The sequence below is a fragment of the Bombus impatiens genome, unplaced genomic scaffold (genome assembly GCF_000188095.3).
Source record: "Bombus impatiens unplaced genomic scaffold, BIMP_2.2 scf_0548, whole genome shotgun sequence".
Lineage (NCBI taxonomy): Eukaryota > Metazoa > Arthropoda > Insecta > Hymenoptera > Apidae > Bombus > Bombus impatiens.
This window is the reverse complement of record NT_176967.1, coordinates 992,908-1,005,804: the sequence shown is the minus strand read 5'-3', so window position 1 is coordinate 1,005,804 and position 12,897 is coordinate 992,908. Positions and strand designations below refer to the sequence as shown.

Below are 12,897 nucleotides of genomic sequence, written 5' to 3'. Positions count from 1 at the left end.
CACGGTGCTACGGAGGGGCATGTGGGGTGGATGGATGGCGGGACACGGCGGAGGGGAAAGCAGCGCGAAAAAGCCTCGAGGCTAGCCGGGTGGCATGGCCTCGACTTCTCTCTTCAGAGACCTTCGAATCGTTTCCGCTCAAAGGCAAGACGCGCTCGGTTTCGTGGGTGCCTGCCTGCTGCTCGGACAACGCGTGTGGTCGTTACTTTTCCTCAAAATACGTCCAGATAGAAACGATTTTTCGCGTCTCGAAAAAAATCCTGGAAAATCGATCGATTCGTTCTACCGCATCTACGCGTATCCGATATCGATCGTTATCCGATCGAAAGCGACCGAGTAATTCTTTCTTCCAAGCGATCGATCACTCGTTGGTTGGTTTACATTTACATAGCTTCGAACGATCTCGAACCGGGAAACGTTGCTCGCGTCCCGCAATCGATTTGACGTATTAGAACAGACGCGACGCTACGACCGAAAAAGTTACGTACATATACCGCGAGCGTGCACGAACGCCTACTATCCATCAATTATTCTCCTTCGACAGTCGGTATATAGCCTGTTTCTATAAATCAAAGTTATCCGAGTGTTTACATTACTTTCTTGTTTCGCGATTACTAATGGCGCAATAAGAGCATGTCGAACAAATCGACGATAAAATACTCTCGTCAGGGAGCTCGTCGTTGGTTCGCGATATCCAACAGCCGAGAGGAAGTTGTTGTCGGCTCGGCGCGAGCTGCGCTTTCCTTTCTCGCGTTCGCGCGATCGTCGTTGCGCCAATCGAAAGTATAATAATTGCGAATCTCGCGACTCGTGCGATTCTTCCCTCTCCTATGTAATCTTGGCTAATCTAGGAGAATTTGAGCATAGTTGGCGTACGAGGAACGTATCTTTATACTTAATACGACAAGAAATACTCGTACGATGCACGCGGTCGAACGTCCGATCTTTTATTCGCCGAGACTAGAATAAGTGGGTCGCACCATGCAAACTCCGGGCCGGAGTCGCTCATGCATCACGCCGCGCGAGTTAATGTCGCAAGCTCTGACTAACCGACGCGATTTTTCTTCGCGAAACTAGTCGCTCTATCGGCACTCGGTTATCAACGTGATACGTTGCAACACCGGGTACACCCACGCTTTGGTTCGAACCGACTCGTCGTCACGCGACCCAATCCGATGCGACGCGATGCAATTCGCTTCGGCTTGGTTCCGTTTCGCTAACGTTAAGAAAATTAGCAATATAGCGACACGCGTCGCTACTCTGCTCGTCGCGCTTCAAGATCCGATGGAAGAATATCAGAGAAACACGATGTGAAAGCGTCCGATCGAAACGACGAGGAAAGCGAGACGAGACGAAACGTGGCACGGTGCAATCACCTAACGAAAGGCGGAAAACAAAGAAAAGATGGAACGGCAAGGATGGGAACGAGAACGAAGAACGAGCCAAGTCGGGTTTACGACGTCCGACTTAAAACCGTCCGAGTGATTCATAGCGTTCACCGCGTACCGCGTCGCTTCAACGAGATCGTTTCCCATTGGGCGACCGGTTTTGGCACCAGTCTACGATACACGTGTTTCCAATAAGCTTTTATCGACGAATAAATCAGTCGCGACTTTATCGCGAGATTATGATGTTTACGCGCGTTGATTCGACCTCGTCGTCGTCGTCGTCGTCGTCTTGGTCGTCGTCGTCGTCGTCGTCGTCGTCGTTGTTGTTGTCATCTCCGTGATCGCCCTGCTCGCTATCCGGCTGATCTTTCCTACGTCAATCGCTTTTCGTTCTCGTCATTCCCTTTTCCGATAACGTTATCCTTGATTGTTAATCGCCGCTGATTCGTTTCCTACTCGAACGAGCGTAAAGTAGCGCTTTTTTTTAGCACAGCACCAGGAAGTGCTCGTGTCGCGTTATCCTTCGCTGGACCGTTGGCTCGAACTGATATGTATTTGGTGTTTAGCGACTCGCATCTTGAGTCGCGAACAAAGCGACAGCCAAACCGGCTAGCGAGAAAACGAAAACTCATGGTTGTCGGTGTTGTGCGAGTTGCGCACGCGAATCACGACCTCGAGAGCGTTCCACGAACGGGGATCGTTGTTCGCGAGAGGAAATGCCGAGTCGCGTTCAACTCAACCGCGAGATTCGAACTCAGGACCTTGGACTAACCATTGACCTCGATAGCTATACGCTACCTCGCGGTATGCAGCCAGCAGCCAGCAGCATCCTCTACCCGCAGCGCGATTCGTTCGCGTTCGATCTATCCTTCTCTTCTTTCGCCTCTCCCCCATATTATTTCTTTCTTCTTTTTATTTCATTTCTTTTTTTTCTGCCATCTTCCATCTATCGATTTTATTTCTGCAACAAAAGTAAACGATTCTTCTCTTTCAAAGAACCGTCCGCCTTCTCCTCCTCCTCCTCCTCCTCCTCTTCCTCCTCATCCTCTTTCTCCTCGTCGTCGTCGATAACCGTGTACGTATCATCGGTATCATCGGTCGATCCTCGCAAACTGACCCGCGCTACGTTTACGCCAAGTCCAATCGCGATCGTAATCCAGGAAAAAGAAACGGGAGCAACGATTTCAGTTGGTTGATCGAACCGATTACGTCGTAAATCACCTGTCTTATCTCGGGCCGATATTTCTTACCTGTGTACATAGTACATAATATGTACGCCGATCGAGACGATTCTATTTTATCGTGGTTCGAATTCCCGTTACAACGTGACGAAGGAAAAGCAGCAGCAGGATGTAAGTTGAGTCGAAGGTGAAACGCAACTAGTTACGTACGCGTAACGATGATTTCGCATGCGACGTTTTATTTGTTCCCAAGATGGGACGCGCGGCTCCTCGTCTTTTCTCTCTTCTTCCAGTCATTTACGATAGGAAGAAAAGCGTGAAAAACCGATAGATAATGGTTGCCGACGCCGATGCAACACACCATGAGTACGATTCGCGCGATGTAAACAGTAGAATATGGCTGTTGGCAAGCCTGTTCGCACGAGTGGGTGCAACGCCACCACAGACCTTGAGCGATTATTTTACCACTCGCAACTCGGTTCGGTCGATTCGTTTGGCTCCCTCTCTCTCTCTTTCCCTCTTTCTTCTTTCCATGTGCGGGAGTCGAGGGAAGAGAGAGACAGAGAGAGAGAAAGAGAGAGACAGATAGTCGCGCATTTCGTTTTGGTTCTATACGATACCGTGTCGCTGTACATTAAATAGCGTCGTAGCATATACGCGTTACCTCGAGAAATATAAAACACAAATAAATATGTATGTCACAGCATACTTACGAACGACCATCTATCTGGTAATCTAGTTTTCGATCCAAGTTGGAGGGGATTTGCAACGAGCGAAAAAAAAATCAATCTCGAACTGGAATACGAAACGGCGAGATTCTTCGAAGACCTGGACGAATCATTATCAAGCCGACTAGCACGATATCAACGAAATAGAAAGGCGTTCGGTGCTAATGCAACCGTGCAATGTTAATGGTTGCTACATTACGACGTTCTTCATCCACCGACAAACAACTATTAATAATTTTACTGCGCGTTATTATCAACGGATTTGTATGCACGGCATAATGCAACGAGCATGATTTCGTCGAAACGAAAACTCGATTATACGCACGTAGATCTACGTAGAGAGAAGTCGTCGTCGACTGGATTGTACACGCGACTCGGAACGCGTGTCAATTCGGCATGCATATGTATGTGCATCGTAGCCGCTCGATTCGTCGCAGTGTATCGTACGAAAGAACGCATCTAGAACATACGAGGAATCGGAGAAGGAGAACGATCAAGCGATGACGATGATCGGAGGAAACAGGTCTTCGCGTTCGGCGAAATCGAAAACACCACGTCTTATTTTGTTTTTAAATATTTTTTTAATAAGTTCGATAAAAAAATTATATAAATCGGATACTTAATAACAAGGTGAAAGGTATTATAAACAAAGCGCTAAATACAAATGTACAGTTGTTATATATGTATAAAGTTAGTCATTAACTCAACTAAGTTCACTATCGTGTATGATGAAAACTTAAATCTACGACATACGGTTGATAGTTTGTTCTTAGACGCGTTGAGCGCCCCACGTTACTCTCCTCGGTATCCGTGCAAAATACATGGTATATCGTTTGTCCTTCGTTTACTGAAATCGACGAAAATGCACGAGCGGTTGAGATTATTTTCTTACGAGCTACATACGTAATAGATAGTAAAAAATATTCGATATACTAAAGAAACTGCGAAAACGATAGAAAAGAAAAATAGAAACAATGAAATTAATTATCGAACTGTTAAAAGGAAAAGAGAATGAAAAAGATAACAGCAACTAATGCTTGATACTCGTGAATTAATATAATAAAATGATCGTTATCGTTATCATTGACCCCGCGTCTCTCATCATTACTCGTCGATTTCAAACGAATTTCCGATTAAATGCGATCGCTATAAACCTTCGTATAACATTTAATCTCGTGTAAAAATATCGGCCATGCTTTCTCGCTGTCATTTTCTCAAGTTTCTTTCGCATTACGTATATATACGTGTGTATACATACAAGGATACAACATCACTTCCCAACAACAATAACAATAATAACAGCAAGAACGACGACGACGACGACGATGACGACGATGACGACGACGACGACGACGACGACGACGACGACGACGACGACGACAGCAAAAAATAAATTTACTCTCGACCACGATCGTTATGGCCTTTGCGTCGTTCGTGCCGTTGTTTGCTGCGCGCGTATTTCGTTAACAATTTATTCTTTTGTTTTTGTCGTTTGCACATTTACAGAGCCACATACGCGTAATATTGCACTTTGGTGTGTTTTCGTTTATTTCTATATATCTACGGGAATAAATTACAAACGCTCGTCGACGACTCGTACACGGTTGTGATTTTTTTCGCCGTTCGTAACAAGCAGGGATGATCTTTTTCTTTCTATCGTTGCGATACGGTTCACTGTCAACGATTTTTTCGGTGTACGCGGTCAAGTCACAGAACGCAATGTCGCCGGTCGCGAAACGCTGGTCATTCAGCAACGCGAATATTCGAGAAAATTTGTTGGCAGATGCGCGTGCTCGGCGCTATTTCATTACGGGTGTAAGAACAGAAAAGAACACCAATTCGATCGAATGTCGGGAACGTGTGAAACGGCACGTAGACGTAACGAACCGAGATATACACGTAGACTGGAGTTCGATCGGTCAGCCATTTTAGGCGTATTTACGCACGCTATACGAACGAAATCTTACCTTCGCACAACATATGACACGAGGCACGATCCACCCGTTGCGACTCAGCAAACCTTTTCTCTCTTCGTGCGATTCTCGTGATTCGCGTTTGCCTCGCTGCCCTCAACTTTTGAAAACTGATCAGTTACAGGACATATCTTTATATCGAAAAATATTCTCACAGCCTATTGAATTACAGATCGGACAAGGCACGACGGACAAGGAAACAGGATAGGATAGGACAAACGAGTAGAAAATGGGCAAAAGTGGTCGTTATACGTTATACTTTGGTCCTTCGTATTATACGCGCATTTATCCTATTAGTCGTCGGGCTCGATGTGTAAAAAGTAACTCGCTCGCTCTTTCTTAATCCCCCTCCCTCCCTCCCCCACTTCCCTTTCCCTGACCCACCCAATATCTTCGACTTCGAAAATATGCACGGTACTATCAACATCCCTTCTTGATATTCGTGTCATCCGTTGCATCAACATTTCGAACGTTGTAGCGAACCTGGGTATTGCCCAATGGCGAAGACAATGTTATCGCGGCAATGATTGGCAGTGTGAAGAAAATACGCATCGATATCACAACTTATTATTAGTAATATAATCGATCGAAGAATCGAAGATATAAAGACAAAGACACAAGATATCGTGTGTAAATTTATTCGTTTGGTAATTATTTGATGCGCGTTGCTGAGCAAACCGATGCAGACTCGGTGTGAAAAAGATATTTTAATCGGCAGTGTAGTCATCAACAAGTAGTCTTGGTACATTGGCGATTCGGCATGCGTTGGCCCGTTGAAAAGATTTGACGTAGATACAAGAGATCTAACGATTGCGTTTATATCGACAATCAAATTACTCGTTGAAAGCGTATACCGCCGCGTTGCGTATCTCTAGAGGTAAATAGAAAATATGAGATCAAACGTTTTACGCGTATCGAGGATTCACGTTCGTTCTAACGGGTAGCGCTATGATGTATACCGTGCGTGGTACCATTGATGAAACAGGGAACCGAAAATACGAAGAAGACGGCACAGGTAACAAACGCGAATACAAGAAACGAAAATATAAAGCGATGGGAAAGAAAAATAAGACGAGAAGATGACGAATATTTAAATATTTAGTTGGAAAAATTGCACGCGTCTCACTTTGCATTTGTCGTTAACTGTACACTCGCGAACACTCTCCACATACTTCTTTTTTCTGTTCCCTCTCTTCTGTTTTCGCTTCGTACGCAGGGATGTGGGAAAAGACCCTGTTCTACCATTCGTTTATAGTAATGCCGTTCAGATGAAAATATAGTTCTTAAATCTAATATACTACACAAGAGATATACAAAGAAGACGAGTGCTGCATCTATGTCGTGTCGCGGCACATTCTCGAAATCGTCGGATTAGCCGCAGCCAGCCACCTCGTCTAAAACGTTCGTAGTATAGACGAGAAAGTAGAAACGATATAAGGACTGTGCGGAGTATGCGGACAGTGCGCGTGAGACGAAGAGATTTCGGGACTTTGCACCGCTGAGCGATAGCTTGCCCATTCTCGTTCTCTCAAAACGTGACCCAATCGCTGCCTACACCGATAGTAGACAACATATCTGTCACATCCGGTGTACAAGAAAACTCGAAGTGTGATCCACTACTGGAACTGGCCGTTTCGAAAGTATCCAAATCGGTGGTTATTGTTTCCATGTCAAGATCTATCTTGAAATCCGACGGTTGTATCTGCAATAGATCCGTTAGCGAGTAAAGATCCGCCAAGCTCGGATTGTTGGCAGGTTCCTCGAGTTTGACGACCGTCGCGGCAATAGTCGCATCCCCCGAGTTGACCACAATGTTGTTACTGTTAGCATCTAGCGAGTCATCGTTCGACATCGCGTCGCTGACCATTGGGTTCGTCGACACTAGATCCGAAGTTTGAATCGCAGAAGGTGCGACGGTAGGAATGGTAGCGGTTCTGGTAACTATGGTCGAAGAACATTTCGACGACGTACGTTGAGTGCGCTCGTTCAGCATCGCTGTCGTTTTGCCGATGTTACTCGTGCTACCGCTTGCAATACCGCCACCGATACTAGCGACAGACGTCGGCGAATTTGTTTCCATTTCCATTTTGATCTCTATATCCATGTCCATTTCCATTCCTATATCCATATCCTCGATCGATTTGTTCTTGACGAGAGTGGTCGCGGTTGTCGGCGTCGAAGCCGCTGTCGTCGTGTCTAATTCCTCTTTGACCAAAGAGTTGGATCGACGTTCGAGGTGCGAGTGATGACGAAGGTCGTGCTTGTGCTGCTGCTGCTGCTGATGATGTTGGTGGCGATGATGATTGTCGTGGCAAGATGTTCGAGTACGAAAACTTTTTTCCGAAAGTAGACTCATGTCATCGACGGATGTGGAAAAGGTAACGTTAGCTGGATTCGAGGCGGCAGGTCCGACCGACGACAGCAATCGGTCTTTTGGCTCGAACGTCGTTTCATAATCCATCTCGAAACTAGGTTCCCGTTTGATTTTCCCAACGACAGTTGTAGCACCGTGTCTGATCGTAGTACGGCGCTCGGTATTTTCCACCGAGGCCGGACCAGAGGATATGGCGGCAAGTCGGGAGGCGGTCGAACCGCATTCGAGAAAATTGTCTTCGTAAAAACTGGCCGATTCCGGAGAATCTGGCGTACCGCATGATGGACTGCTGGGTATTTTGGCGGTAACGATCGGAGGGGTAGGAGTATAGTCGAGAGAAGGTCTTTTGTCAAGCGCCAGTCTGACCTTCAAACGCGATACAGGTTTGGTACTGCTGGAGTGAGCTTGCAACCTCTTCACCATTGTACCAACCACTCCTGCGTTCGCGCTACCGCTCGTCGTATGCGTATTGTTGTTGTTATCGTTACGCGTGTGATTCTTGCCCAGTATCGTTCCTCCCATCGATGACGACGAGGAAATACCACCCCCCGCCGACTTTCGCGGCTTTTTGCTGCCTTCTTTTACTTTCGTACTTATAGAACCACCACCGCCGCCTCCCGTTGGTTTTGATGCTTTTTTCCTCGGTCTGTACTTGTAATCCGGATATTCCACCATGTGTAACTGTCGAAGTCTTTCCGCCTCCTCGATAAAAGGCCTTCTCTCCGCTTCGTCCAACGTCTTCCAACGTCTTCCTAGCCGTTTACTAATCTCCGCGTTGTGCATGTCGGGCTGAATCTCGCATATTTTCCTCCGCTCGATCTGTGACCAGACCATGAACGCGTTCATCGGTCTCTTAATATGATTAGGATTGTTCTTCTTCGTCTGAAACAGAAGAAGGAGAAAAGAAAATGAGATCAAAAGATCCTGGGAAAATTTCCCTAGGTATGTATTCTCGCTTTACGCCAGGCGTTCACTGTATCGCGTACCAAGCCGTGTATTTCGAGTGGACGATGCTCGACGTAAATTCGTATATAAACGTATAAACGAAGACGTAGTCGCGTTCGCGTATGCGCATCGTAGAGAAAGAGAGAGGGAGAGAGAGAAAGAGAAAGAGAGAGAGAGCAACGATCGCGTCCGTGTAGCGTGTAGCAAGTCCATGTGCGTTCTATACACTGGCGCAGCGATACCAATTTACATACCTCATTAAATGGTAAGCTAAGCGTCGAGAAGTAGATAACACGTAGCGTGCGCAAGCAATCTCTTGCCCATTATACTTTTAGATATTGCGTCGATTACTCGACACGCACTAGAGTGGAAATCGAAAGGGCAGAATGTAGGTTACGAAGGTGATGTGCGCGAGTACAACGACTCTACTCGCGGTATAAGGATCACGTGATACACATCATAGAAACCCAACCGTTCCTCTCCGATGTCTCTTCATCTTTTTCCTTTTCCTCAAAGTTAAACTAACACCGTAATCGGATATATTTCTATTTCGAGAGATGTTCGTTAACGCGTCGATACTTGTACACACGTTTACGATCGTTTGAACCGAGCTTTCGACTAATAGTCCAACTCCTCGCCTATTTATAACACGGATGCATGTATGTGCGCATCAATCGCGTTTATCGACGCTTTTAAGTCGCGAATCACAAATGATCGATCGTGTCTCGATTCACGGCCGCGAAATCAAGAAATAGACCCTGGCCTATTCAAAAGCGAATTCCACATAGATATATTTCTTTGCTTCTACCGTTTCTGTAAAAGCATCTGTATTCGCTTAACCTTTATCGTTCTCACCTTTAGCAAACACTTCAAGCGACGTCCCAAAATATATACATATACGATTTCTTAGATTCTTCGAAACGAAGAGCGGAAAATATTTTCGAAAATATCTTCGATGCAAATAGCTTGGCGAATTTATCGAAAGGCTATCGTGACGAATGAAAAGGAAGAAAAAGATGTTATCGAGCAAAAGAGCACAGATAAATAAGGATGATGAAAGAAGCTGGAAAAATTGAACGAGTACCGCCAACAAAAATTGAAACGAAATCCAAAGTCATCAGGAATAATAAACGAGAGGGAGAAAAATATATAATCTATTCTTCCGTTCGACGACGGTGTTTTGTTAGTATTTTAAACGCTACAGAAATAAATAAGCATACCTACTTTTTTGTGTAAAAACGTTTACACGGAATAACCGTGCAACGATCAAACTAGCCACGCGCATGCAAACATTTTGCCTCTGCTCTCTTCGAGGAGAAGAAGAAAAGAATCAAAGAAAAGTGGAAAAAAAAACACGTCGCCTCTTTGCAATTTGTAGAAGACGCGACCTGTAATCCACCTTTTACTCCTCATTTCTTAAATCTATAACGAACGTTTTTCCTCCCATCTGTCGACGACACGTAGTAACATGTAAAGTCGACGGATCTCGATTCCACGAATTGGAAATTAACGAAACAAGATACACGTTACTTTTTCCTTTTCCTTCTTCCATTTCTCTCACTCTGACGCGTTGTTTCTACCGTGCTTATTGGTATAAAATCAGCCATTACAAATACTATATCGTATATGTATATATTCGTTGGTATATCACCAGAAAACAGTGTTTCGACTATCGTTTTGTTATTGATAATATCCATCTATGGAAGACGTTAACGCGACGTACGGGACGACCAGACAAATAAAAACGTCGTGTTCGTACGCGTTCTTCGAGATATCGAAGTTTAAAACGACGATTACATACCTGTGTGGCATCCGAGTACGGTGTCGTTGAATTTTTATCCACAAGCAACGAACCAAACATAGGAATCCCGGAACTAGAGGGACTATCTTGCTGTTGCGGCACCATTTTTGTGCCGAGATTTACAGAAAATTTCGTATATCACTTCACTTTCGGTCTCCGATGCTCAGAACGATACACTACACTTGGAAAAATTGCGATATCGATTCGTAGAAAATCGAGCCTCCCGCGCCAAGAGTATTTTGCGTCTCGCGTCTCCTCGACCTTGAATCTTTCCCCGTGTTTACGACTGTATCCTTCTTCTGTACCTCGTTCGACCAGCTCTTTCTTTTCTTCTCTCCTCTCCTCTCCTCTTCCTTCGGCTTTTCCCCTCTTTTTCCTCTCCTTTTTCTTTTACCACTATCGTGTGTATGTGTGCTTTTCTTGCCGCTGTCGCGATCACTGGCAGCAACGGCACTGTGCGCGACACTACGCTTGCTTCGGCGTAAATACGCGAGAGATAGTTTTAGATTTTAGGAGAGAGGCAGTCGACGGATGATCGCGCGAGATTAGCGGCAAACCGCGAATTTGCGACGCACGATAGCGACCACTCTTTCAGGCAGAATCGCAAACGTAAGCGTAGCAGTTACGGTTTTCCGTAACATTCGCGCGCACGGGCCGCGGACACGCGTTTCCTTTCTTCTTGATCGTCGGAGCCCGTGTGTCTGCGCGTCGGCCGTATTCCAGAAATACGATAGGATTTCGATGCGATGCGCGTCTACGCGATACACGATGCGGCGCGACAACAACAAGAAAACAGTTATGTACTGCTATTCAACGCACTGCACACTCTACAAAACACGTATCAAAACACTACGCGTAGCAAGCAGTATGCTCTCGATCATGCGTTTTCCGTGTATACATAGAATGATCACGTTCATGCGCACATATACGATGATCCTCAAGATCCGATGGCTGCTCGTCGATCACGAGATGACATTATCGACCGACGTCGCAACGACGCTCGCCCGACGAGCGCTCATTCGCAACTAACTCGCCCTCGCGTCAGCGTTCTACCTCTATACTACGCTCAGCTGAGACGTACCACCTCCCTCCACTAACTCGCGTAAACACGCTGCCTTTCCACTTCCAGCCAGTCGCGATGCAGCCGCTCTTTTCTCCCTCTTTAACCCTGAAACCCTGTACGTTGCTCCCTTTTCTCTTTCTTCTTTCTTCCTTTCCCGTCTCTATCCTTCCTCCTCCAACCATTTAAGCATATACTACACTAACCATACTACACACTCCTAAGCGTTTATACGTACGTACATGTAACGCGCGCGCTTGTTTACGTACTCGTACGACGTAGCTGCACCAGACATAGATCTTTATTTCTTCCTTATCCATTTATTAACCTCCTACTATTTTTTGACTCCTTCGATCGTCATAACATCCATCGGGTTGATCGTATTAGAGTTATTTCTGTTTCTTGTTAATAGTCTTTCCCGTTCTATACCTTGCGTTATCAGTCCCCAATCTTGGTACAAAATACAAGATCCGCGATCGTTTAATACGCGCTCGATCGTTGACCGCTATCGTATCGCTGGATATTCGATTTTCTTCTAAACGCGTCTCCGTCGCCGCTATCTGCCGTTCTTCGGTATCCCGTGTATCGCGAAATGTCGCGATATCGTCTCAATCGTTTTGACCCGTCCGACTTTCGACGCGTCTTATCGCGATTACGATCGTCTGCACGACGATCGATTAATTTTCATCTTCGATCTTGTCGCTCGTTATCGAAGAAACGCGTTGTTTACGTTGATTGAGGAGGAATAAAACCGATCGAACGTACGACATACGGCAGGGTTCTGTAGGATGAAAAATACTCGGATCAAAAGTAAAGGTAAGTACATACACACTTAAGAGTAAAACTATCGCTACTTGTTCTCGACTTTTATTTCTCGCAAATGGACGCTACTTTGAGAGCGACTATCCGAGTCGCTTCAGATTGGGTAGTCGTTCTCAAAGTAACTCGACGGTATAACTCACGATAGTTTTGCTCTCAAATGGACGCGTACCTCAAGTAAGATACGGCGCGTATATTTGCGATCGCTGCGACCGCCATGTCGCGCCACGCCGCGTCGCATCGGTCCGATCGCTAGGATCGCGAGTCGCGGTGAAACCGTTGACCCATCATCCTCTCTCGTCAAGGACCAGAACGGAGAAGCGGAAAATGGAATCGAGCCAGAGAGCCGAAGAAACAAGCTTGGAGTCGTGCGCGCACGCGATCGATGGGAGCGGCTGTCGCCACTTAACCGGATGCTAGTCGCAGCTCGAGAATACTAATTGTTTCTTCTCGATATATGTACGTACTCTCGATGTATGTATTTAGAAAAAGACAAATAGACGGGACAAGGCGAAACCCATAGGCCGTAATCGCAACGACGGTTATTTCGTTTCCGTTTTTCTGCTTCGCTCTTCTCCGCTTATCGATTACCGGTATCGATATCGATAAACGATACCGATATCTCCCA

General features: G+C 45.8%; 1 protein-coding gene across 2 annotated transcripts; it reads right to left on the bottom strand.

Annotated features, from left to right (window-relative positions):
• Positions 1 to 4,785: 4,785 nt before the first annotated feature.
• Positions 4,786 to 11,459, bottom strand: LOC100743868 (uncharacterized serine-rich protein C215.13). Of its 2 annotated transcripts, none has more exons than XM_012388430.3 (2): positions 10,391 to 11,459; positions 4,786 to 8,526 (listed from the first exon to the last, which is right to left on the bottom strand). In XM_012388430.3, exons 1-2 carry the CDS (start codon positions 10,493 to 10,495, stop codon positions 6,799 to 6,801), a joined length of 1,833 nt encoding a protein of 610 aa, XP_012243853.1. In that variant the 5' UTR covers positions 10,496 to 11,459; the 3' UTR covers positions 4,786 to 6,798. The 2 variants fall into 2 exon arrangements, with proteins under 2 accessions (XP_012243853.1, XP_033177945.1); XM_033322054.1 differs by lacking the exon at positions 10,391 to 11,459 and adding an exon at positions 8,844 to 9,539.
• Positions 11,460 to 12,897: the final 1,438 nt, after the last annotated feature.